The sequence below is a fragment of the Macrobrachium nipponense genome, chromosome 44, assembly GCF_015104395.2.
Source record: "Macrobrachium nipponense isolate FS-2020 chromosome 44, ASM1510439v2, whole genome shotgun sequence".
NCBI classification, from domain to species: Eukaryota; Metazoa; Arthropoda; class Malacostraca; order Decapoda; family Palaemonidae; genus Macrobrachium; species Macrobrachium nipponense.
Window position 1 is genome coordinate 42,644,663 of NC_087221.1, and position 27,498 is coordinate 42,672,160.

The window sequence follows — 27,498 nt, forward strand, 5'->3', positions numbered from 1 at the left end:
CAGCAGGTGAGGGGGAACGCCGTCCCTAGCGTTTCCCTCCTCGTTTCGACTTCTTTCCAGCACCTCCTCGGGGAAAGGAGGGCTGGGGAGGAAAGGCTGGTTGCGGCCTCCTCTAGCAGAAGTTGAACAGCTGGAGTCTTCACACGGGGTTTGGACGGTGCAACCGTCTTCGCCGCCGTGGGAAGGCGCTAGCCAAGCTCTTTGGTTTGGCCGCAGTTACTCGAGGTTGCCCAAAGAAACCTTCGAGACTGCCTGGTGGACTAAGCGGTCACTCTCGTCAGTGCGCCGCCGTTCCGTTCCACCGCAGCGTCCACCATCTCTCCAGGAAAGAGAGCTGGGGAACTCCTAAGAGGTCCATTTCGTAGCCCGAGTGCCGCTTCACGCCCGGCCCCCTTGGTCACTCGGGTAAGGACTGCGTCCCTACGTCGAAGAACCAGTTGGCCCACAGGTTAGCAGTCTGATGGCGAGGTAAGAGATTGCTCTTCCTCCAGACTGGCACAGCCTCTCCTGAAAGAAGCGTCGTCTTCGAGAGCGAACTCCCAGAGCCGGCCGCTACTTTGGATATTGTGAGGGACCACAAATCCAACCAGGAAACTGCCTGGAATGCTGCCATAGCGGTAGATTCCAGGGCAAGTGCCTCCTGCTGCGAGAACCATAAGTTCTCCGACAGGAGCTGCTGCAGGGACACACCTGGAGTCAGCCTCGCTAACTCCGGGTTAACCTGTTTCGGCAGTATCGGGTCTTCCGATGGCACGTAAAATCGCTTCTGCCGCTGTAGAGGAGGAGGAAGCAGCTTAGAGGACCGTCCGGATTTTAGCGAGTCCTCCCGTCCGGAGACGAGATTCTCCACCTGATCCAGGACCGAGTCCGCAAGCTCCGATCGTGGCAACCCCATCATCATTTTGGGCTCCCTCTTGGGACCCCAAAATGATTCGAGCCGGGACGTGGGCTCTGCTGGTGGTAGCGGCGATCCTTCCGCAAGGTCATTATGCAGACGCATCAACTTAATGACCTCTGCGAAGTTCCTCTGTATCTCAGGCGTTACAGCGTCTTGTGGAGTAGGACCGTCCAGTCCCTCCAGCAAGAGCATATCCCTCGATACTCCTCCTTCAGAAGGAGGAACAGCGACAGACCCCTGACGGTCGCCTCCACTACTTGCGCTACGTTCTGGTCGGTCCTAAGACCGTGCCTGAGCCGCACGGCGTCATAGCTGGGTCACGAGCGGCGCACCTCTCGTGATCGCTCCTTGGTACCTCGCTCCTCCCGGTATAGCCCGAGGAGGTTGAAGGTACAGGAGAGGCAGACCTGACGCTCCCCCCTCGCTCGCTGGCAGGACCAGCGTGCGTGGAGGGCTGCTGCTGATCGTCAACCCTCGCGGTGACGGTCGAGCAGCAGGCCTAGCCTTGCCGCTCGCCTGGGGCGATTGGCTCGGCTGAGAACGTCGAGACCGATCTCTAGCGTCAGGCGAGCTGCCGCTGGTCACCGTCTCCGCCCGGTCCCATCGGGAGCGGCGGACGGGTGACCTGCTAGGCTCCCTTTCGCGTCGAGACCGGCCAGCGTCCTCTCGGCGCGTCAAACCGCTGGTACCAGCCGTGGCTGGTACCGGCGGCCGTGGGGACTTCCTCGCCTCAACCCGTGGCCGGTCAGCGACCGTCACGTCAGCCCGAGCAGCCAGTTGATCGCTGCGAGAGCGTCCACTGGCCTGGCGAGAGTCGTGTGCACGACTCTCGCCAGTCTTCTGCTCCGCGCCGCTGTCTTGACGGCGAGCGAGCTCGGGCGTCAAAACTTTGGCTGGAGGGTCCTCTTTGGAAGAGCGTCCACTCGGTGCTTCTCGCGAACGAGAAGCGGCCGAGACGGAACCTGGTTTAGCGGCAGAACCGCTAGCACCAGGTGAGGACGCACCAGCCGAGGCTGGTGCACCTCTGGTCCCCGTCGACTTCTTCTTTGCAGAAGAAGCGACGGGCCCCGTTCCCGAAGGAACAGGAGGACCAGCAGAAGAGCTCCCCAGCTCGCCTGAGCGAGCCGGGCCCTTAGAAGATCCCGAAGGAGTCTTCTTAGGGGGGGGGAGGAGGCAGCCTTCTTCTTCTTCGGCTGTTTGGCCTTAGAAGTCGAAGGGGAAGGAGAGGCAGCAGACGACGAAGAAGACGATGAAGACGACGACGACACCTTCCTCTTCCTCTTCTTCTTCGCCAGGCTCCGCAGAACAGACGTCAGGTTCCTTCCATCCAGGAGGGAGCCGGGGCAGTTGCCGAAGCAACAGGGGCCCGACTGCACCTGTCCGGAAAGACCTGAGACTGTGACAGCACACCAGCAGCAGGAACAACAGGAACAGGTCCGGGAACAGCAGGAACGGCAGGAACATCTGAAAGGGAATGTGCAGGCCGATCTGAAATGGAAGAGTAGCTGGAACGGCAACAGGTACGGCAGGCACGGCAGGTACCACGGGAGAGCCAGGCGTCCTGTCGGCAGTTACCGACATCCGTGGCACTGGCGGCAGGTCCAGGGGGGGGTGGGGGTACTCTTTGGGCAGCGGAAGTCCGGGGTCGGCAAAGGAAAAAATCCAGGTGGTGGTGGCACCGTCCTCCTTGGCACGGCAGCAATTGGTTTTTGTATAGCCACCGTGGGTGTCACCGACATTATATGGGGGCGTATATGACCTCAAGATGTGGGTGGCATCTCATACGCTGGTGTCGTTATTGTGGTGGTAGTTGTGGTCACCGCACCATGAGTGACCACCGCGCCGACCCCGCCAACCGCTGAAGCAACCCCTGGATGCTGGGCACTCCCTGCAGTCCCAGCGACTCCCACACCGTCCTCCCAAGTCGTCTTCACTGATGGCACACCTGCGGAGACAATAGTCGGGTTAGTTGGAGGGGCTTCCTCACGCCCTGGGGAAGAAACACCCCCCCCAGAGCGTACGGAAGACCCCGAGTACAGCTGTACGTCCGGGTAGCGGGCGCCCTCCTCCACACTCGACGGATCGAGAGAGGAAAAGGACTCCGCTACCCCCCCGCAGGGGAAGGCAAAACGAAACGTGGGGGCTGGCCGGGGGGCAGGAAAGAGGACGAAGTGTCCGTCACCAAACAAAGGAGTCACTGGACTTTCCGATGACTTCTTGGCCGGCCTAAGTCTCTTCCTGCCCTCGTACAGCACCCACTGCGCCTCGGACCAATTAACACATATGACACAAGGTTCGTTGCGGGAGCACTCTCGCCCCCGGCAACGAGTACAAACCTCATGGGGGTCCACGTCAACGAATGACCTGAAACCCTCCACATCTACGCCCCTCCAGCCCGGGACACACACTCTACGGGCGACTGGAGGGCGCGGTGAAATCTCCATTTCTTCCAAATTCACTCAATTGCAGATCAATAGAATTGTAAAAGTACTTACAGTCACTCCTGATTTATACAGAAAGAGAGGCAAATACTCAAAGTCAAAGCAAACGACAAAGCGGGCAGAGCGATGGCGAACACGTCCTTCCCACATACGGCCGAAAGCAAAAGTGATTTGTTTACCTCCCAGTCGCGCGGCGCGCGACGATCGGACAAGCAGTTAACTACCGTTCTCCCCTTGTTCGAAGCTTACGACCGTTCCAGCTGCCGCTAGCTACTTCCTATTGTTAAAGGACCGAGGGTTTGTATTACGTATCGGAACAAACCCGGTTACCAGCTGGTCGCTGCGAGAGCGGCCGCTGGCCTGGCGAGAGTCACCTGAGCGGTTCTCGCCAGCCTTCTGCTCCGTGCCGTGGTCTTGGCGCCGAGCGAACTCTGGCGCCGAAACTTTGGCTGCACGGTCTCCCGAGGGAGAGCGTACACTCGGGATCTCCCGCGAACGAGAGACCGAGCCGGAACCTGGCGTAGCGGCATCGCGCTAGCACCAGGCGGAGGAAGTACCAGAGCTAACCGATACTCCTCTGGTCCCCGTCTATCTCTTTCCTTACCTACGGAAGGGGAGACGGGCCCCGCTCCCCCGAATGAAAGGAGCAGGAGGACCAGCAGAAGGACCCCCCGTCCCACCGAGGTGGGACGGGCCCTTAGAAGTTCCCGAAAAGGAGACTTCTTAGGGGGGGAAGGGGAGGCAGCCTTCTTCTTCTTCGGCTTATGGGCCTTAGAAGTCGAAGGGGAAGAGGCAGCAACAGACGAAGAAGGGGAAGATGACACCTTCCTCTTCTTCGTCAGCTCACGCAGGACAGTCGTCAGGTCCTCCATCCAGGCCGGAGTCGGGCCTATTGCCGAAGCAACACGGCCCGACTGCACCTGTCCGGAAGGACCTGGGACTGGGGAAGACACACCATGGGCAGGACCAGCATGGACAGGCGCAGGAACCAGGAGCGACAGGAACAGCAACCAGCTCAGGAGCGGCAGGAACAGCGGCAGCGGTAAACACAGAAGGGACAGCCAAGCCAGTAGCGGGAACCACATCAGCGACAGGTACGGCAGGCCCAGCCATCGCCTCGTAGAATCATCGGCAGCCAGCGTGGTACTGGCGGCCGGTCCAGGGGCGAGCTGCTGGAACAGCGGAAGTCTGGGGCAGGCAACACGAAGAAAACACAGGCGGCGGCGGCATACCCCTCCTCGGTACGGCGGCGACCGGCCCTAGAAGCGGCAGACGGCGTCACCGACACAGCATGGGGAGTGTAGACCAGCGGGGGGAAGCAGCCCATAAGCGGGCCGTGAAGGTTGTAGTGGAGACCACTCCAAGGTCACCGCCCAGACCTCGCTAGACTCTGCAGCAGATCGTGGATGCTAGGCACGCCCGCTATTGCAGCCGCAGTGGTCCATACCTGTCCAAGGTCGTCTCCCACGGCTGTAGCACCTGCGGTAGCACAGACAGATTAGTAAGAGGGGTTCCCTCACGCACGGGGTGGGGAGACATGCCCCCACCCGAACGGAAGGAAGACCCCAAAAACAAATACGAGGAAGCTGAGCGGGGGGGCAGGAAAAAGAAGACCGAAGAATCGATACCAAGGGAGTCGCGGGGAGAGCTTTCCGACGACTTCCTGGCAGACCTTCGCTTCCCTCCCCCCTACCCCGCACAGCAGTGAAAAGTAATATGAAAATGAAACAGAATACTGCACTTGCGATTCACTTCATAGAACTTAAGAGGGAAATCAATTCCCCGGTAAGAGCGGAAACTTGATCCATAATAATATGATGCTATCATAAATATATATGAAAATGAACAATACTGCACTTGCTATTTTCACTTTCACAGCAATAAATCGTAAAGGATTAATTCCCGGGTAAGAGCGGAAATTGATCCAAAATTAAATTTGATGCAATTAATAAATGAAAATGAAAAGAAAAGAACTGCATTGGCGAATCCACCTTTCATTGCATTCTATTCATACAAAAATAAGAGGCTCTTGCCGAGCGCAATCAAGCTCTCGGCAACGAACGCACAGGGCAAAAATATAATGAAAAAGAGTACTTACATCTTTCAATTACACACTTTCGCCCAAAATACATGACTCGGCGCGAGTGCGGCCCGCCCTCGCACCGAGACATAATTCAAGGGTTTCAATTCATGAAAAGAGCGGAAATCGCCGTCTCTACGGCGATAGCTCCATGTGATTCATAATTAAGTAATGAAAATGAAAACAGTGTACTTACAGTTTCTTTTCAAGTTTTCAATCACCAAACCATTAGTAGAAAACACAATATAAACAAAAGCATACAACGATGAAGCGGGCAGAGAGCGATGACGAACACGTCCTTACACCAGCGGCCGAAAGCAAAAGTGATTCTTCACCTCTCGGGCGCGCGGGCGCGCGCACGATCGGACAAGCAGTTACTACCGTTCTCCCCTTCCCTGTTCGAAGCTTACGACCGTCCCCAGCTGCCGCTAGTTACCTTCCTATTGTTAAAGGACCCCGAGGGTTTTTTGTATTACGTATCGGAACAAATGCATATTTAAACAGGTCCCAGCGCTTGGGCTTTGGCCTAAATTGTATATTCAATTTAGTAATCAGTGTTAAGCACCAAATGTGATTTTTTTTATATCTAAAGCAGACTGGCACTTAAGAAACCAGAAAAGCACAAGAATTTAGTTTAGGCCAAAAATTGCTGTTAGTTGCACAATATCTTCAATGATTAAGGGTAGGCTACATTATCAGGTCTTTAATACATACACAGTTGTTGCATGTCCACACATATGTAAAGGAATTCACACACATTTTTGTACAACTGTTGTTGCTTACAACACTGAAGATTTTAAATCTGAACACTGCTCAACCTTATCGATACCTACTTGTGTCGTACTTCCGTTAAAGTCTCTACTTTCGAGGTAACAAGATCCACCTGTGATGACAGCTTTGTGTTTTCGGCCCTTAAGTTTGCCACCTGTAATCATAAGGAATGTGGTGAATTGAAATATTAAGAATGAGAACAAATGTCAAGCAATACACAAACAATGAACAAGTTTATGATTTCAATAACATTATTTTAATATTCCCTAGTGCACAGGCCCATTTTTTGCATACACCTTGAGCCATGGTTTGCTCACATTGCACTCCTCATTTCACTCTTCTTACTTTGAAAACATTTCTACAGCCCCTTCTCTTCTGATATTACTTACATTGAAATTTGTATTAAATGATGAGGGGCAAAATCCCTTTCTTGAAAGAGAATCATTCAATTTTCAAATGTCAAAAGCCTGTGAAAATCTGAGTACATTCTTACACAAAACATTCCATTCACATCGAGAGTTCAAAAACATGGAGTTCCATAGTTTGAGGGTCAAAAGTACTATAAGGCATAAAGATCCTTTACAATAGAGTACCTACTTGTGTTTGGAGAGCTGCGGCTGTGGCTGAAACTTCCGCATACTGTTCACGCATCGCTCTCTCTTTCTCGCTGTTCGCTGCTGCTGCCGATTGCGCTTCAGCTGAAATAAGTCCCTCAGTTAAAATTTCAACAAGGTACAATTTATATGAACCCGGTTGTATAGTATTATACAAATTTCAAACTAAAATACTGTACAGTATTCAGCTTTGTAAAGAGTTTGTTTTCCCATTTACCAAAAAATAATTGGATGTTTAGGAATAAGGGAAATATTCTTATTACTATTTCACACCATCAGAAAACCTTGCAAACCTGCATCACAGGTTACCTTCCTAATGCAATAATAATAACACACATGCAGCATTAGGTCCATTAACTAATACAAGTAGGCAGTATATATTTTAATTAATGACTCCAATGAAGAGTGAATTCTTTTTGACAGCAACAACTCCAAAATGCACCTACTTAGTCTGCGAGTAAGTGTCGACTCTAATGACTCCCAAGTTGCTTGCTGCGTGCTGTGAGTGGACTGTAGATTTTCCATCTGTCTCAAGAGAGGCCTCGTAGCAGCGCTGACTGCACCGGACAGTTCCTCTGATCGGGCTTCGGCCTCGGAAACTCTCTGCTGTAGCTCACTAATGTCCGCACGCAACTGCCTTTCTTTCCTGGAAGATGAAGTAAACATTTGGTAATTTCCATGACTTTGTAAACTACATTGGCAGTGCTAATATTCATATGAAACAATATAGTATATATACAAAAAAAGCCTAGACCATCTACTCCATTTTCTGGCACATAAAATACTCAAGAAATACATAAAGAGGACATGAGCACTTTAGCAAACACAGTTGAGTTTCAATATACACAAAGTAATTGGAACATTCTTAGAACATGAAAAAAAGATATATTTCTTTATACCTTATAGCAAAAATACCTTAACAAACCTGAAAAACAATGAGACTAATGCAAAACTTAATCATACATGTAAAGACTGAAGGCAAGACCACAGAGTGACACAAAAAACTAAGAATTCTGCTTTTCTACTTATTTGAAGACAGTGACTAATAGCTAAAAGAATCGAAGAAATTCACCTGTTTGCTTGGGTTTCTGCTCTTGATAAAGAGTCCTGAAGTTCTACTACCTGAGCCATCAAAGCTTCCTGTTCCCTATGAGCTTGAGCCTGTGCCTCAGCTAAGGTTGATTCCAGCTGCTTCCGTAATTCTACCTCAGCACTCAGGGCCTGTTCTTGGGCTTCTGCGTCTTTTGTCGCAGCTAGTCTCTGAAGTTCGGTCATTTCTCTGGGTATATGAAGATTAAATTTTGCATTTAAAGGTTCCGAAGAAACATAAAGCATCTCGAACGCAAGAGATGAAATACTGCCAAACTTGCTTACAATACCAATGTATTAGATGAGGCTTCTTTTTATGATTCATTTAATGAAGTTGTGAAGACTTCAGCAACACATATTATACTGTTTAACTTGTACTAAATGGACCATTCAATCACTGCCATAAACTTGACTAAATACAGTAATGTGACTACTTCAAATAAGCAGCTATCTCAAAGAAGAAAGGTTAAACTAAAAGGTTTCAAAAGATCATGAATTGCTTACTTGTATGCAGTATCAAGTGCATTCTTAAGAGCACTCATCTTTCCTTCCAACTCTGCATTCTCAGCATTGGTGTCTTTGATCATCTGCTCCAGCCGCTGGTTGTTGACATTCAGCTGACAAACCGCATCGATTTGTCTCCTTTCCATCTCTTCTTTGGCAGACAGCTGTTTCCTTAAGCGATCCAGTTCCCTAGACTGTTCCTCGAGTTTGTCTCTAAAAAAAACAACAAAATACCAGAACGATAATTTAAATAAGCCATAATGAATCACAACTCAAAAGTATTATAATCCAATTCTCTCTATCACATTTGCACTGCAGAATTCCTTGACAATTTGCTGTACACTAACACATCTTCATTACTATTACTAATTTATTATTCAGAAAATAAACCCTATTCATATGGAACAATCCTACAGGGGTCATCGACTTTAAATTCAAGCTTCCAAAGATATATTGTTCATCTGAAAGAAATTACACAAGAGAAGAAATACAGAAAGAAGAGAAGTACGTTTTTGAGGTACTAATTGCACACCATCCAGTGACCACCCACTAAGTCAGTAATGTTGCAGTGGCCTGTCATTTTCTGTGATCTTTAACTTGTCCTTTTGACCCTTTGTTCTATTTTCTGTCATTTGTTGTACACCAGGAGGTCATAAAGAGCTACCTACTGCAAAGTCCATACTTCAAATCCAAAATGAAGTAACCTAAAGCCTCCAACTTACTTTTGTGTTTTGATGGTCGTCTCATTTTCCTTCTCCTTTGATCTCAGCTTCTTCACAATATTGGAATAACTGAGCTGTTGCTTGCTGAGCTTTTCACCCTCCTCCCTCAGTTCTTTTATCACAATGTCTCGCTCTTCGCGTTCCCTGGCTACCTCAGCAGAGCTCAGCCTTGTCGCTGCCTCTGCCCGAACTTCCTGTGGAATGAAAGTTAAGTGATAACATTCAGGTGCCTTATATCATTAAAATCTGTTTATGTTCATTTATTAAAAAAGATAGTATATAAAAGTTCCCCTGAGATTGATTAATTTAGATGCCAGTAACAAATTTTTTCTCTGAAGCTACCAAAGGCTTCTTGATATTGTTAATCTTATAAAAAATCTGAATTCTCCTCAAAATGACAATTTGTCGAAAATTGCATTTTTCCTAACTATACAAACCTGAGGTCCTTTAACAATAGGAAGGTAACTAGCGGCAGCTGGGACGGTCGTAAGCTTCGAACAAGGGGAGAACGGTAGTTAACTGCTTGTCCGATCGTGCGCGCGCCCGCGCGCCCGAGAGGTGAAGAATCACTTTTGCTTTAGGCCCATGCAAAAAGTTGCAGAGTGAGGGGTGGCATGAGGTGGGACTATATGTAAAGGACCCTCAGGTTTTTGTATAGTTAGGAAAAAATGCAATTTTCGACAAATTGTCATTTGTTCCGATACGTAATACAAACCCTCGGTCCTTTAACAATAGGAAGACTCACTTCTTGGTGGGAGGAATCTGAGTCTTTTTGGTGAACAGACTGGTGTTCGTCCAACCCTGGAGTGCCTCCCCTGGTCGTAAGAGCAAGGGAGGGATCCAAACCTCTGTCCGATTGATCGGGGTGTGCACCGCAGGATCAATGGTCAGACCTCTGGGCCAAGTACTAAGAGAGAGGCAAGCGTATCTCTTCGTACCAGCAAGCAAGAACTTGTTCCTGTTTGCAAGAGACAATCATAAAATGATGGGTTTGTCTCAATTTGGCATCCACTTCCTCCCCCCTTGTTGGAGGAAGTGGTGGATATTTACTCCTATCCCTACTGAAAGGGATAGGATGGTGCTCTATTGAGTAGCTCACCTGCATCTCGTCCTTACCCAGCAGGGTGACGACCGTGTCCTCTACCCAAAGGTAGAGGGAAGAAAAAGATGGGGAAGAGGAGCCAGTCACACTCTCATTCCTCATCCATTCTTACGGTCACACCAGGACTCGATGCTGTTCAGCCTGCGAGGGTCTGGTTAACTACACAACGTGTTGAGCAACCACCACGGGTTCCAAGGAAAAAAGATCCAAGGGGAACTGTGGGCAATATCCTGAAGGTAGAAGGAGGTGCATGCGGTCCGGTTGGACCAGGCGCCTGCCTTCATTACCTGCGCCACGGAGAAGTTCTTGCGGAACGCGAGAGGAATGATGAAGAGGCGTCCGCACTCATCCTGGGTGTCGAGTTTCTTCAGACAGCTCCGTCGCACCTTCACAGGACAAAGCAGCATAGCCTTCGTATCGGAGGCGGTGACGTCCATTAGGGAGGGTATTGTGAAGGACTCGAATCAATCGTCAGTTACCGAAGGGTTCTGAGTCTTCGCTACGAAGATCGGTACGAAATCGAGCGTCACAAATCCCCATCCCTTTGTGCTTGACTTCTCAAGAGAAGTCATGCAGTTACCTAAGACGAAAAGAAGGGAATAGTCGTATGACCTATCCCTCTTCTCGACTTTGGTTATGTACAGTACTCATACTGACAAGCTATTAAGACGAAGTAATGATTGCTCTGGAACAACCGAACTAAGTCCACAGCATAGTTCGTAACTGACTCGGGCGCTCTGACAGCTGCCGACTGACTGGTTCGGAATCAGTAGAGGCAAGTTGTCCAAGCATCCGGGTAAGTCACGTGACTTCGCCCTTTAAGAGTTATGCTGAGAGACCAAACAAATAAAATATTTGTTAGTCACCGATGCCGGACGGCGCGGCGATGATTCTCTTAATGCATAAGCTCAAAAGGCGAAAGTCAATTGCCTTCAAAAGACCGAGGTCCCTGATGGCAAGAAAATCTCATAGACGTTGAATCTCAGCTTAAGGAGAAAAACAACACTATGTGACGTTGAAGACGAAGGTAGGCAATGAATGCAACCTACGTCTTCCAGCTGAATCGAGAGAAGGAATCTCAAGATTCTAAACCTGTGCTTACAAATGACTGAAAACGCTAACCGCCATTTCATTGCTGTCCGTTGTGCAATGAAAGCGGGGCATTCTTCAGTAATGAAACACAGGGGAGAGCCGCTTGAAGAACTGCTTCTCATGGGCTGAACGTTTGGAAGTAGAGCTGGCAGGTGTGGGAGTAGGCGATGTCTTTCAATACATCTGCTAATCCGGGGTGAACAATGAACAATTGTACACCTCCGAATACAAGATATTTTGAGGACAAACTCAGATTCCGCAAAAATCATTCGCATTATCGGGATACGATGCAGCAAGAGACTATTACAGAATTCTTTTACCGTGCGGTAAACAGAAAGATGAGAGTCGAATAGATATCTCTGTTTAAAATTCTCGCAATACCGAAGACGATGAATACTAGCGTCTCTCAGCAGTAGATGGTCATTCATGTATGCGAGAATCCCCGTTAATCAGAGACTTAAGTCCGTGATTGTTGGGCAGAGATACGGTTGTTATTCAATCAAAGCAGGTGAGAAAGGCATAAACAACCATCTATCTCAAAGCGGCAGCTGATACTGAAATGCCTCGGGCAATTCAATACGCAGTAGCTGTCGCTGACTCGTCATCCTGAGTTGCCAAGTAATCCTTTCCACGAAGGAATGCGTTCGGCTAGAACCACCGAGCATAAAAAGATATGCTCGAGCAATTATATTAAAGCGAAACGAATTTCGGTAAATATAAAAGCTTAAATGGTGTTGTTGTGACAACACCATAAGTATATAAAATTGAAACTGGAAACTCCTGGGAGGTTGCAGGCAACCCGGGTTGCAGTTCAATTAGAATACTTTTCGTCAAAGTCGCAATCCGTAGAATAACCAGGATATGCGCCTACCCCTCGGACCATTCAACTGCTTAGCAGAATCATGTCGCGAGGTTAATATACGTAGTATATTTGTAGGATTCTGAACAACGATCTCCATCCTAAATTCTTTCCTTCAAGAAAACAAAATAAGGATTGGAGATCGACCACCTTCGTTCTCTATTAAAGAGAGTGAAGGAGAAGTCTTCCTCGAAGGAAAGCTTCAATGGTGAACAGAATACTAAGACGATAGTTCCAGCCAAACTGGATATTCCGTCCGTTCTTCTCTATTCCAGGTTGGTCGCCTACTGTGAGATAGTCTTCTTTCAGCAGCAGTCTCTTCCTAATGCTAGAAATTCCAGGAATTCGAGCATAGCGAGGTTCCCGATTATCGTGTAACATATCGGGGATTCTCGTCTCGCTCACTTTGGACCGTGGTCTCGCCTAAGTGTTTGGAGATCGTAAGAAACTCTAAACACTCTGAATGCGCTAGAAATTCCGTAGAATTCTAAGCAGTCTGCGAAACCCCCACCGAATTCGTCAAACGATATCGGCTGGTGGTCCTCTCGATTCCCGTAGAAATCGAGAATGGGGCAGGATCCCTCCTCAACGACCGGGGCTTACGTCAGGTAGGACCCGAAGGTCCCCCCTGGTAGCGCAGTCCCCAACGTGGGATCCTACAGAGAAATCTCTGTAGGATCCTTCCCCTTTCCCTCGTAGCCGTAAGGAGAGAGGGAATGGGGGAGGAATTGGATAACTAGCCGCCTTCCCAGTGGAACTAGCAGTTGGAGAAGAGTAGGAGCAGCCATCGCCTTGCGGCGATGGCCTCTCAGAGTCTGGGAAAACGTATCGTCAGGAGAAAACGTTTTCCCCTTTGAGGAGGGTTACGAACTCTCACTGTAGGTAAGGGTCTGCCGCCACTGTGAAACGTCGTCTGGGTGGGGCTGATCGACACCTGACAGGAGAGAGCCGATACCGTCCTCCGACTCATTCCAGTCCTCGTCGAGGTCGAAACCTCTCAGGAGGACCGAAGGAGTATTTAAAATACGGTGTCCGAAGACACGTAGAAACGCCGCTGTCGCAGTAGAGGAGGTGGAAGTAGCTTGATCGACCGGCCAGAACTGAGAGAGCCTTCTTGTCCGCAGACGAGAGACTCTGGTTCAAGACAGAATCGCAAGCTCCGATCGCGGCATACCCACCGTCGGTTTGGGTTCCCTCTCGGGCCCCAAAACGACTCGAGCAGAGACATGGGCTCTGCTGGTGGGAGCGGCGATCCTTCCCCCCGGTCGTTGTGCTGACGAATCAGTGCAATAACCTGGGTAAAGTTACTCTGAATCTCGGAAGTTACAGCGTCTTGAGGAGTAGGACCGTCCAGTCCCTCCAACAAGAGCAGCTCCAGGACCCTCCTCCTTCAGAAGAATAGGACCAGCAACAGATCCCTGACGGTTGCCTCCAATCACTTGCGCGTACGTCCTTGGTTGGTCCTAAAGCCAACCTGGCACGTGCGGCGTCGTGACGGGATCGTGAGCGGCGCCATCTCTCACGATCACTCTATAATACCTCGCTCTTCCTGGCGTATGCCGAGGAAAGTTGTTGAAGTATCGGAGAGACAGAACTGACGCTACCCCCTCTCCCCCTGACGGTCGCCTCCAATCACTTGCGCGTACGTCCTGGTTGGTCCTAAGACCATTCGTGGCACGTACGGCCGTCGTGACGGGATCGTGAGCGGCGCACCTCTCACGATCACTCCTAGCTACCTCGCTCTTCCCGGTGTAGCCCGAGGAAGTTGAAGGTAGTGGAGAGACAGACCTGACGCTCCCCCCCGCTCGCTGGCCAGGACCAGCGTACGTGGGGGGCTGCAGCCGATCACCAACCCGCGGTGGGGATCGATCTGCAGGCCTGGCCGTGCCGCTCACCTTGGCGAGCGGCTCGACTGAGCACGTCGACCCCGGTCCCGTGCGTCAGACGAGCTGCTGCTGGTCACCGTATTCGCCCGGTCCCTGTGGGAGCGGCGGTCAGGTGACCTGCAGAGCTCGCTTTCGCCGTGAGACCGGTAAGCGTCCTCGCGGCACGTCAAACCGCTGGTACCAGCCGAGGCTGGTACCGCGGTCGGTCGAGGGGGACCTGGGGGACCTCTTCCCAGCCTTAAAACCGTGGCCGGTCAGAGACCGTCACGTCCACCCGAGGTACCGGCTGGTCGCTGCGAGAGCGGCCGCTGGCCTGGCGAGAGTCACTGAGCGGCTCTCGACAGTCTTCTGCTCCGTGCCTCGGTCATGACGCTGAGCGAACTCAGGCGTCTTAACTTTGGCTGCACGGTCACCCGAAGGAGATCGTACACTCGGAACTTCTCGCGGACGAGAAACCGAGCCGGTACCTGGCTTAGCAGCAGAGCTGCCAAGACCAGGCGAGGGTGTACCAGCGGTAGCCAGCACACCCTTGGTCCCCGTCTTCTTCTTCTTCTCAGAAGGGGAGACGGGCCCCGTTCCCGAAGGAACAGGAGGACCAGCAGAAGAACCCCCCCCCGTCACACCGGAATGTGACGAGCCCTTCGAAGTTCCCGAAGGAGTCTTCTTAGGGGGAAATAACAAAACCCGGTTACCAGCTGGTCGCTGCGAGAGCGGCCGCTGGCCTGGCGAGAGTCACCTGAGCGGTTCTCGCCAGCCTTCTGCTCCGTGCCGTGGTCTTGGCGCCGAGCGAACTCTAGCGCCGAAACTTTGGCTGCACGGTCTCCCGAGGGAGAGCGTACACTCGGGATCTCCCAAAAAAAAAGCGAACGAGAGACCGAGCCGGAACCTGGCGTAGCGGCATCGCCGCTAGCACCAGGCGAGGAAGTACCAGAGCTAACCGATACTCCTCTGGTCCCCGTCTATCTCTTCCTTACGGAAGGGGAGACGGGCCCCGCTCCCGAAGGAGCAGGAGGACCAGCAGAAGGACCCCCCGTCCCACCGAGGTGGGACGGGCCCTTAGAAGTTCCCGAAGGAGACTTCTTAGGGGGGGAGGCAGCCTTCTTCTTCTTCGGCTTATGGGCCTTAGAAGTCGAAGGGAAGAGGCAGCAAACAGACGAAGACGAAGATGACACCTTCCTCTTCTTCGTCAGCTCACGCAGGACAGTCGTCAGGTCCTCCATCCAGGCCGGAGTCGGGCCTATTGCCGAAGCAACACGGCCCGACTGCACCTGTCCGGAAGGACCTGGGACTGGGGAAGACACACCATGGGCAGGACCAGCATGGACAGGCGCAGGAACCAGGAGCGACAGGAACAGCAACCAGCTCAGGAGCGGCAGGAACAGCGGCAGCGGTAAACACAGAAGGGACAGCCAAGCCAGTAGCGGGAACCACATCAGCGACAGGTACGGCAGGCCCAGCCATCGCCTCGTAGAATCATCGGCAGCCAGCGTGGTACTGGCGGCCGGTCCAGGGGCGAGCTGCTGGAACAGCGGAAGTCTGGGGGCAGGCAAACACGAAGAAAACACAGGCGCGGCGGCCAATACCCCTCCTCGGTACGGCGGCGACCGGCCCTAGAAGCGGCAGACGGCGTCACCGACACAGCATGGGGAGTGTAGACCAGCGGGGGGAAGCAGCATAAGCGGCCGTGAAGGTTGTAGTGGAGACCACTCCAAGGTCACCGCCCCAGACCTCGCTAGACTCTGCAGCAGATCGTGGATGCTAGGCACGCCCTGCAGCCGCAGTGGTCCATACCTGTCCAAGGTCGTCTCCCACGGCTGTAGCACCTGCGGTAGCACAGACAGATTAGTAAGAGGGGTTCCCTCACGCACGGGGGGGGGGGGAGACATGCCCCCACCCCGAACGGAAGGAAGACCCCAAAAACAAAATACGAGGAAGCTGAGCGGGGGGGCAGGAAAGAAGACGAAGAATCGGATACCAAGGGAGTCGCGGGAGAGCTTTCCGACGACTTCCTGGCAGACCTTCGCTTCCCCTACCCCCGCACAGCAGTGAAAAGTAATTCTGAAAATGAAACAAGAATACTGCACTTTGCGATTCACTTCAATAGAACTTAAAGAGGGAAAAATCAATTCCCGGTAAGAGCGGAAACTTGATCCATAATAATATGATGCTATCATAAATATAAATGAAAATGAACAATACTGCACTTGCTATTTTCACTTTCACAGCAATAAATCGTAAGGATTAATTCCCGGGTAAGAGCGGAAATTGATCCAAAATTAAATTTGATGCAATTAATAAATGAAAATGAAAAGAAAACTGCATTGCGAATCCACTTTCATTGCATTCTATTCATACAAAATAAGAGGCTCTTGCCGAGCGCAATCAAGCTCTCGGCAACGAACGCACAGGGCAAAAATATAATGAAAAAGAGTACTTACATCTTTCAATTACACACTTTCGCCCAAAATACATGACTCGGCGCGAGTGCGCCCGCCCTCGGCACCGAGACATAATTCAAGGGTTCAATTCATGAAAAGAGCGGAAATCGCCGTCTCTACGGCGATAGCTCCATGTTGATTCATAACATTTTAAAGTAATGAAAATGAAAAACAGTGTACTTACAGTTTCATTTTCAAGTCAAACCAACCATTAGTAGAAAACACAATATAAACAAAGCATACGACGATGAAGCGGGCAGAGAGCGATGACGAACACGTCCTTCACACCCGCGGCCGAAAGCAAAAGTGATTCTTCACCTCTCGGGCGCGCGGGCGCGTGCACGATCGGACAAGCAGTTAACTACCGTTCTCCCCTTGTTCGAAGCTTACGACCGTCCCAGCTGCCGCTAGTTACCTTCCTATTGTTAAAGGACCGAGGGTTTGTATTACGTATCGGAACAATGAATAAATGTCAAAAAGCATAAATAAAAACATTAATAAAACAATGTCTCGGTAAAGGTTCACAATCCAAGAGAAATGAGCAATATGTCATAAAAATGACATTCACCAACCACATTTCTTTAGTTAATGAAACTAAAATAAGAAAAAAAGTACTTTACCATAGATATGTAAGAATATAAATACTTTATTAAAGGAAAATAGACATCACATTAACAATCCATTTTTGCAATACAATACTATCTTCCCAAAAACATGTTTGCTTACCTCCAACTGCTTTTTAGTCGCTTCCTTTTCCCTAAGGGCTTGCTGGAACTTCCTCTCCATTGTCACCAACCTCTGTGTGAATTCCTCCCGTAGAGATTCTGTTGCATCGTTCCCTCCCCCACCTTCTAGTTCTTCTATGCGTCTGAATGTGAGATTCAGGTTCAGTGATTAAGCGTTAAGATGTAACATTATGGGGCTTAAAGTATTTCATGGAAGTAGAATTATTTTTATGATGATAAATTGTAAAGATATAACTTTTTCTTTGGTGTTCCATACTCACGTCTTCATCCGTAGGTTTGTGTCCTGTAGGGCAGCGTTAACTTGGCTGAGTTCCATTAGCTTAGTCTCCCGAGCTTCAAGCACTTCCGTTAAATGGGACACTTTCTGTAAATTAAGTAATGAAAGTACAATATGTACAAGAAAAGTAGAAAAAACATACATCACCTCATTCTTATGATAGTATATTTTATGAAAAACATACATCAAATCATTCTTATGATAGTATATTTTATGAAACACTGGTCAGATCTAGTAGGAATATCTTATATGTTTCTGTTTACATGCAGTGAAACACTTTATTCTTAATAAAGGTACGTACAGTATTCTGTACTCTGTTAAGTAAAGCATAAGTCTCTTCAAGAAACAAAAAATTTAAGAGAAAATTATATTGGTAAATTTGGTGTCAATTTCAGCACTAGCAAAAATATCCCCCAGAGAAATGATCCATGAGAAAACATGCAGCCACTATCTAAAGGAAAGTCACAGAACACCACTACCTTGAGTAGTTTTTCCATCTCAGGTGAATGAGGTTCTGATGAGCTTTCGCTTGTCTCGGAGAAATTTGACTGATTTCTGCGATGGCCTGAAACAAACCAAAATGGTGCTCTTCAGGATAATTGCATTTAAAAATAATTAACTCTTACATAAGTAGAAAAGTTTATAACCAACACATTCAATGTCAGGTAAATATTTTAATTTTTATCAATATGTATTTTTATTGCATCAAACGTGTCTCTAAATCCTACGCTCTTGTGTCTGGTTAGTATAGCCATCTCAAAATGTAATTGCATCAAACGTGTCTCTAAATCCTACGCTCTTGTGTCTGGTTAGTATAGCCATCTCAAAATGTATAAGTCAAGAAGTTTCAGTTTTACTCTTTACCTGATAATTAGGTACATCTTTTCAGTTTCAAAAATTAATTTATTGTAACATGTTACTCCAGAATACTATTACCGCCAAGTTAAAAAAATATTATTTACATGGAAAATTATAGATAGAAAAGCTCTTTGCATATTACTTCTGTCACCAGAATGAAGATACAGTATTCAAATTTCAAAAGAAAATTAAGACATTTGATGACATGATAAAAAGTAACTTGTAATTACAGAGAGAAAAATCTTGAGCTAGCTAATGATATGAAAGGAAAGTTTGTAGGCTAAGGAAGTTCATCTTCTACTGCTGGTAGACTCCAAACAAAATTCTGGCAGAGAAAAGGACATTTTAAAAGAGTAATATACAATACAATAACAAAGTGCATACAACAGATACAGTGCCAATTCAAATCTTCAAAACCTGACACATAGCCTTTCCTGAAAAACAAAAATATACTTCCCACACTGTACCAAATACAGAGAAAGACATATCAGTACTTTCAAGGATCTTCTTAGAATAGATGAGAACAGCCACAAAGTTAAGGTGTGTTATTTATGCCAAGATCTATTTGAAAACATCAACTTTCCTTCACACAAGAGACGCAGGTTAATAAATAGGTATTAGGATCTTCCATAGAACTACTCTTGGTGAACTGCAAAATCAAACACTGTACAGGTATTAGTTACTTCAAAATTTGATATAGGCAAAATTCAACAGCAATACAAGTATTAGTGCAAAATGACATTCAATTCCAAGCACAACTAATCTGCTACTCTAATCATGCAACAATTAATGTTTCAGTAATTCAACAATTAATCTGTTTAAGTAATTGTAAGAGGAATATACAATGTTATCATTAAGAGATCACACAGCCATTAATGAAAGTGTAAGAACAGGCACAATTAATTGAAAAAAAAAACAGCTTAATCAGTTTCTGAAAAGCTGAACCTTTCATTAGTGGCTGCAACTATCCAGAGGCTCACCGTGAGCATCAGTTAACAGAACCACCTGGTTAAGCTGGTTAATAAACTGACATTTACACATTTACATAGGTGCTTTAATGAAAAAACCTGGCTCTCAGTAAGTTTGTGTGTCTTGTTACAAACAGCCTTGGTGATCTGAACACAGTCCATGCAAAGTCAGGTGCTCGAAGAAGCAAAATGTTACCATAAAATCTTATGGCATCTAAATATATTTTTCAGTTTAAAAACCATTAAAAGGAAAAATCATGTCTACCATGTATGAAGTACTTAACAAAAATGCAAAATGCAAGATGAAAAGATGCATACATACAGTAAACTTGAAAAAAATTAAACATAAACAGCATTCAATAATGTAGAATACAAAGTGGCAAGAACTAATAGTCACTGGCAGAACCAAAAAATGTGCATCTTAGGATATATATGTAAAAAAAATATAAACCCACCATACCAAGAAACACCAACATAACCTCCACCAGACGAGAGAGAGAGAGAGAGAGGGAGAGAGAGGGGGAGGGGGGACTTTTAGAAGAAGAACCTATGTTCTAATTATACCTTTCTCAACATAAGGCAAATCCTGCAGGACCTGGGAGATGGACGATGGATCTAGAGTCAGGTGGCTGAGTACAAGGACGTGAGAAGAGGAGGATTCACCCTCTGATTCGCTGATGCTGGTGAAGCTAGTCGTCATTGACGAAGGCACTGTCTCCGCTTAACCAACAGAGACACATGTTTATTAAACTGGACACAACTGCTGCAGATTTCCAACAGCTTCATACTATTATCAAAAGCAATACAGACACCACCATACTTAAGAGCATTCAACTTACAAACAGTCAAATATATAGCTCACTTGTAAGTAGGGTGGTGTCTGTACAATGAAAATACTCCATGATCCAACGACAGTTTGAATTAACCTGCGAGATGAACTGGTCTACTACTTGTCTGAATTCTGTTACAGTTTCAAATGATTACACAGCCTAAAGAGAGGCTTGATAAGTATTCTAAGCACATTAAACAACCATACTCTGTCATTGCAAACTAATACAATGTCCTTTAAGACAACCAAGGATGGATTACAAGTAAAACTTCCATGCAAATTAGCAAGTAATACCTCAATACAATGACACAGCACAACATATGTATACATCTTGTGCTTCTCTTCTTTTTTTAATATTGAAGAATAGAGCTTATTCCCCACACCATACAACCGCGAATCACAAATGCAATGTAATGTACTTTTAAGAATGAGCGGGGAATCTCTACCACAATACTGATACTACACTCAGTGCATACGTGTAAATATTTACAAGAACAAAAAGCACAAGAAATCTAGAGATGCTTTGGTAACAAGGGAATGAGGTGAACATTAAGATGCAATGCAAATAAGAGAGGATATTGTACTTCTTGACAAAAACACAATACATACACATGAAAAACACATGTTCAGTTATGAAAAAATATTATTTTGCATAAGATAAACAAAAAGATTAATTTCCAGGGTACATATGCTTCCTTGAAGAGTTCAGTTAATAATTGGGTTTAAGAACAGGCCGAGTGTCATTTAAAAAAGCTATACTGACTATAAAAATCACTAGGACCTATTTATAAAGGCAAAATTTCTTATAATTTTAAAACTCAAGCTATATAAAAACTGTACTGTGTATTACAGGTTAAAAAAGTGGTTCTTGACAAAACATTTAATGTACATTAGTTCAAGACTACAACTAAACATTTTAAACAAAAGTTTATTGAATATCCATTTCTAATTTTACAGAAGCTATCAACTGCTGGTAAAATTCAAGAAACCATCACATGAATAACCATGTCTAATTTTACAGAAGCTAACAACTGCTGGTACAAGAAACCATCACAAACTAAAGTACTACTGTAATGAAATACATAACAATGTTATCTATACTCTTCACTTTCATTCGCTTAAAGAGTAATTATCATCTGGAGGATTTTATTTGACCAAGAATTCACTTTTATAAGATAGACTTTTAATCTTGTTATATGGTTACCACAAGTGCAATTCAAAAATGTTGTTATAATTGCTTGACTGCCAAAGTCTTATTTTTAGTGAGTGTTTTATTTGAATAAATGCAAAATGCTTCCTTGCTATTTGTGACAAAGCCATAGCGGTTACCTGGAGGCAGTCACATTTATTTAAAATTACATATATTATACTGTTTACCAGCAGAGTAGAGACCATGAGAGTTTCACATTTCTACCGAACATAATTCAACTTGTCAATCTAAGACAGAACCTCCTGCAAATTGCAGCTACTTTTCTAGTGGTTAAAAAATACAAGATGTACAATATCAGCATTATTATACAATAGAATACGTGCTACTTTGTAATACATCAAATTAAAAAAAGATGGTTGGAAAACATGCACAGCACACACACACACACAAACAGTCTAATAAATGCAAACTACACAACATCATACTCGTTAACTGAATAATTACATAACAATCATCTAAAAAAAAAAAAAAAAAAGTGCTGGTTTGAGAATGTAAAGTTGATTATGAAAAACATTACTCAACTGCAACATGACCAACCTTTATCAGTATTATTCTTCTTGTTGTTACTCGAAGAGTCTGACGCAGGAGACTCAGACCTGTCATTCAGGAACGAGCGTAGTCCCCTCTGTGCTGAAGCCCACACACGTGATGCAGCTGCAGAACCTCTTGCTACAGTGCTTCCATCTAAACTGGGGCTTCAATAATCAAGAATTATTAATAAAACAATGAAAACTTCTAACAAACATCACACTGAACACACGACTATTGCAATTATTCACCATATAACATTCAAAAGATTTTATTTACTCACAAAATTAAAGTTCATGATTTACCTGCCCCAATATCTAACAAAAAATTATAAGCACCGGGCTTTCACACTGATAATATGATTATATAACTGCTACAATTTTTCACAAAACAACATTCAAACAATTTTCTTCAATCACAAAATTAAAGGTCACGATTTCCTGCCACAGTATCTAAAAAAAAGGTATAAGCAAGGAAAGTAATAAACAAAGAATTTACCATAACAAATTAAACACTAACCTTGATATGACTTCTATGTCTGAAGATGTTGTTGTTTCAATCTCGTCTCCAGAACTGTGACCTGAGGTGTGCCCAGATCCAACTTTTAAGGCTTCAGACCTACAAAAAAGGTTAATATACTTTACCAAAGAACATCCATTATAATTTTTATAAGAAGCCATATGCAACTTCTGTGAAATCTTGTTTACATACATCAAAAACATAACTTCCTTGGGAAGAAATCTAGCACCCAAGCCCTTGAACAGATAGCAATAAAACTTTGGAACAGCAAATACTAAAATTCAAGAGATAAACATTTTTCATGTACACAGAATCAGCTTGAAACAATGAAGCACCAATATTCACACTTTTCTGAAGGAAAATGTAGCTGGTGAATAAGATGGATAGCAAGTCACAACAAAGAATAAGCTGATTAGGCCCAGAATAAAACGGTTTGACAATCCCGATTATACATACAGGCATGGAAAAGAGAATAGGATGACATCACGACAAAAATCTATTCCCTTACAGTAATTAATTACAGCTCTCTCATTCATAATTATTATTTTTATTATTATATATGGAACAAGCCCACAGGGGCCACTACTTGAAATTCAAGCTTCCAAAGAATATGATATTGTTAAGATACAATAAAGTTTGTTCATACTTACCTGGCAGATATATATAATCAAAGTACCCACCCACCTCCCCTCAGGAGACAGTGGGAATAGAAAATCTGATAGAAAATGGGAATGGTTCCTGATACCCACCTCCCAGCGGCGGGAATGGGTACTAACCACCTGGCCGACCACTGCGTGTGCCGGGAGCTTTGAAATTCTGTCGACTTCGGAGAAATACAGCTATATATATATCTGCCAGGTAAGTATGAACAAACTTTATTGTATCTTAACAATATCATTTTGTTCATGAAACTTACCTGGCAGATATATATATAGCTGAATCCCACCTTTGGAGGTAGGGAGAGACAGAAAAGGATTTTAGGAAACACATTGCCTGCAGATGATTGACATCTTGGTTCCTTACCTGTTAGCATAGCTGTCACCCAAGTCGGCTTTTGCTTTACTAGAGTCACCAGCAAGGTAGTGACCTGTATAACTGGTGAGTTCTAGATGATCTGTCAACGGGGGCGTGACCACAATGTGAGTAGACCATATTGACCATACCATGAGGGCTAAGAAGTAATATATATCACCACCTGACCAACCAAAGACAAAGCTAAGGATATTTAACTAAGGCTTAAGGATTGAGAAGTCTGCCACTGGCGGCCGACCCAACAACTATAATTAACAGCTCTTCCTAACCATTTTCTATAGGATAGGATGAGTGGTACTTCTTGCCCCCAAAATTGTGTCTGTAGACACGTATGGCCCTAGCGAGCAGTAAATCTTATATGTCGTCTTCACATCCCGCAGGCATTGTGAAGCGAACACAAAGTTGCTTCGCTAAAACGTGGCACTCAGGATGTTACTGAGTGCCATGCTCTGTTGAAATGCTTCCGAGGCCGCGCCCTCACCTCGTGAACATTCAGTTTAAAAGATTTCAAATCTTTGTCCAAACATGACGAATGAGCCTCTCTGAAAGAACTCCTTAACAATAACGCCAGGGTGTTCTTCGACCTGGGCAAGTCTGGTCTTTTTACGGAACACTGCGGATTGTCCAAAGGACCTCGACTTTCTTTAGTTTTATCTAGATAAAACTTGAGAGCCCTGACAGGTCACAGGACTCTCTCTGGCTCTTGCCCAATAATCTATGCCATCCCCTTGATTTCCAAGCTTCGGGCCAAGGGTTAGACGGGTTTTCATTCTTAGCAAGAACAGAAGGCTTGGAAAACACACCGCATTATGTCATCTAAAGCCAAAACCTCTGATGATGGCTTAAACCTCACTAACCCTCTTTGCCTTATCTAGAGTGGTTAGAAAATTAGTCTTTCTGGTCACGTGCAATAAGTTTACAGAAAGGAGATGTTCGAAATGCTTTGACATCAGGAACTTCAGACTACGCCTAAGTTCCATACCAGAAGCTTCGATCTAGACAATTTCGAGATTTCCACAGACCTCAAAGATCGTGAAGGGCTTTGTTGTTCGACAGATCCAAATCTCTGAGCCTAAACGCCGTCAACAACCTACTTCCGTATTCTACAATAGTTGAGACTGCTAGCTTATCCCATTCTTCAGACGGAAAGGGAAGATGGTAATGTAATTCACAGATGTCGAGGTGGAGGAAAAGTCATTCTTCCTGCACTATGTCCAGAAATGGCCCACTCCGATTGGTACACTGCAAGATAGGCAGAACTGCTTTGCCTTGGTAATGACACTAGCCATTAGTCTTGAAAATCCTCTTATTCCGGACAACTTCCCGACAGTCTGAACGCAGTCAGACTCAGAGCGGAGAGGTTTTGAGGTACCTCTCGAAGTGAGGCTATTAGAGTAGACCGACTTCTCGGGAAGGGTCCTTGGAAAGTGCAGTAGGAAGGACGTGACCTCTGTGAATCCAGCCTCTCGAAGGCCAACATGGGGCGATCAGCGTCATTCTCTCTCTTTTTGACGCCAACAATTATCTTATTACATTTTGAATAGGGGAAACGAGACTAAACATCTATCCCCATTCCATACTATAGGATGGCGTCTATTACTACCGATCTCGGATCGAGAATAAGGGAGCAGCCTAGAGGAAGCTTCTTCGTCTTCAACCTTGCGAAGGGATCTATGAAAGTACGTCCCCAAAGTCTCCACAACTTCCGACATACTTCTAAGCGAAGATTACACAGACGTCAGTAGTTGCTGCCGTCGATCGAGAAGCTCCGCACGGACGTGCTGCAATCGTGCAGCGAACCTCTTAAAGATCGTTAGTCAGTCAGTCCCGCAGGAGAGAGAGACGTAACCGACCGCGCATGGCAGAGACCTAGCTGGTACTGCATTATCTACAGTGACAGCCGCCTACATTCATCGTCTCGCACTTATCTGCCTGAGTTGCCAGCTACTCCATTCTACGAAGGAATATGATATTGTAATGATACAATAAAGTTTGTTCATACTTACCTGGCAGATATATATACGTATATATCTGGCGGGTAAGTGTCATGAACAAATGGTTTGTTATTATTATCGAGCAAAAGGAAACTCTCAAGCAGACATATTTAAGCGAAACAGAATCCGTTAAATACAGAAGCTGAGTTGGTGTTGTCTTAACAATACCTTTAAGCGTAAATCTTACACCGGAAACTCCTGGAAGGTTGCAGGGAGTACCGATTAAATGCACTTAGAATAATAGTCCTTTCAGTTGCCATCTGTAGAGGTAACTACAGTATGCGTATATGACTTGAACCATACAGTAGTAATATAATGCAAATGTAAATTACGTAAAGTATTGTAGTCACTTGGACAGCTAATTCTCTACTACATTCTTTCCTCGACGAGGAAGAAAGAGAATGGAAAGCGACTGTCTTCGTTCTCTTCGCCAAGAGAACGAATTAGTATTAGTTGAAGGAGATCCTCAAGTGAGAATCGAGGACCGAAGAGGACAGCTCAAGCTTCTTATGTTATTGGACATAAGACTTCATGGCCGTAGTCTACAAGTCTTTTCCCTGGACGAGCTTCTGACCAATAGAGCTCTTCCGAATCTTGTCAATGAGAGCTTATCCGTTTACTCGATAAAATGTTATTGAGATCTTTGTCAATGAGAACAGATTCTATATTTTGTCAATGAGGGGTTACCCACTTACTTGACAAAACGTTTAGTATTTTGTCAATGGGGGAAACCCACTTACTTGACAAAACATTTAGTATCTTGATAATGGGGGAAAGCCACTTACATAACAGAAAGTAATACAGGAATTCGAGTAGTATATAGTTTTCCCAATTCCCGCAGAAATCGAGGAAGGGGCAGGATTCCTGGTCCAAGACTGGGCTTACGGTAGGTAGGACCCTAATGTTCCCCTTCTGTAGCGCAGTCCCGAACGTAGAAGAGGCGTTTTATGACACCGAAATCTGCTTAAAGTTTTTCTGGAGTTCATCAAGTCATAGATTCTATTGAACGCTCCCTTCATAGAAAGCGAAGTGGACATCTTTACGAGACCAAGCTATTTCCTCTTCTTCGACGACGCCCACTGAGAGAGAGGAGAGCAAGGGATCCTCTATCTGAAGGAGGGTTCGAAGAAGAAATTCGGGTATCCTCACCGCCAACTCCGAATCTTTACTAAGTTCCTGTAAAGGAACGTCCTGTGGAGCGTCCTGAAGAGCGTCCTCTTGACGAGCGTTCTTGCAGGAATCCTGCCGAACGTCTTGATGCGTAGGACGCCTATTGTTCTGAAGAACGTCCTGGCAAGTGCTCTGCTGAGTGTCATGACATGTAGGATGCCTAGCGTCTTCAAAAGCGTCCTCGCTAGCGTCCTAGCAAGCGTCCAGATGTGTAAGACATCGAGCGTCTTCAAAAGCGTCCTGGCGAGCGTCCTGGAAAGCGTCTCGATGTTTATGATGTCGAGCGTCTTCCAGAGCGTCCTGGCGAGCGTCTCGACGTGTAAGACGTTGAGCATCTTCAAAAGCTTTCTTGTGAGCGTCTCAATGCATAGGATGTCGAGCGTCTTCAAAAGGCGTCCTCGCGAGAGTCTTGCCGAGCGTATTGGTGCATATAACACCAAGTGTTCTGAACGACATCTCAGAGAGGATCTTGCCGAGCGTCCTGATGCATGAAAGGTCACCTGAGAGACGTCTTGGAGAGCCGCACGCTGCTCTTGATTCTTGAACGCAGAAGAGGAGTTCTATGACACCGAAAACTGCTTTAATTAGATATTCAAAATTAAAAATATCCATCGTCCTGAACAGCTGTTCAGATGGTGGAAACCAACAACGAGAGAGGAGAGCAAGGAACCGAGGGCCGAAACTTGTCAGCAAACAAGTCTTATAGAAGGCAGGTCTACACTTTAATAGATGAAGATGATGACGAAGTAGTCTCTTCTCTATTTGTAGGTTGCGAGTCGCTCCAGGACTCTTTCTCCTTTACGGGAACCGTAGAAGGGTCCTAAACAGACCGCGAAGCAATCGAACTCTAAGGCTTCTCTCGTGAAAGGGG

The 27,498-nt window shown here is 46.2% G+C and overlaps 1 protein-coding gene and 1 long non-coding RNA gene across 8 annotated transcripts in view; one reads left to right on the forward strand and one right to left on the reverse strand.

Annotated features, from left to right (window-relative positions):
- The window catches only part of LOC135204246 (uncharacterized), a 73,973-nt gene that overhangs the window by 29,204 nt on the left and 17,271 nt on the right, over nt 1–27,498 (forward strand). The gene's annotated exons all lie outside the window — the stretch shown is intronic.
- LOC135204242 (TATA element modulatory factor-like) overlaps nt 1–27,498 on the reverse strand; it is a 77,979-nt gene that overhangs the window by 11,036 nt on the left and 39,445 nt on the right. For 3 of the 4 annotated variants that reach the window (XM_064234355.1, XM_064234354.1, XM_064234353.1), the window contains 12 exons: nt 22,432–22,530; nt 21,922–22,079; nt 19,910–20,065; nt 17,999–18,084; nt 17,503–17,606; nt 17,223–17,364; nt 9,120–9,313; nt 8,398–8,610; nt 7,877–8,083; nt 7,251–7,450; nt 6,788–6,888; nt 6,253–6,344 (listed from right to left, as the gene is read on the reverse strand). In XM_064234355.1, coding sequence (XP_064090425.1) covers nt 6,253–6,344; nt 6,788–6,888; nt 7,251–7,450; nt 7,877–8,083; nt 8,398–8,610; nt 9,120–9,313; nt 17,223–17,364; nt 17,503–17,606; nt 17,999–18,084; nt 19,910–20,065; nt 21,922–22,079; nt 22,432–22,530 — 1,752 coding nt within the window. The remainder of the gene's footprint in view (nt 1–6,252; nt 6,345–6,787; nt 6,889–7,250; nt 7,451–7,876; nt 8,084–8,397; nt 8,611–9,119; nt 9,314–17,222; nt 17,365–17,502; nt 17,607–17,998; nt 18,085–19,909; nt 20,066–21,921; nt 22,080–22,431; nt 22,531–27,498) is intronic. The other variant, XM_064234356.1, reaches the window with a different exon arrangement.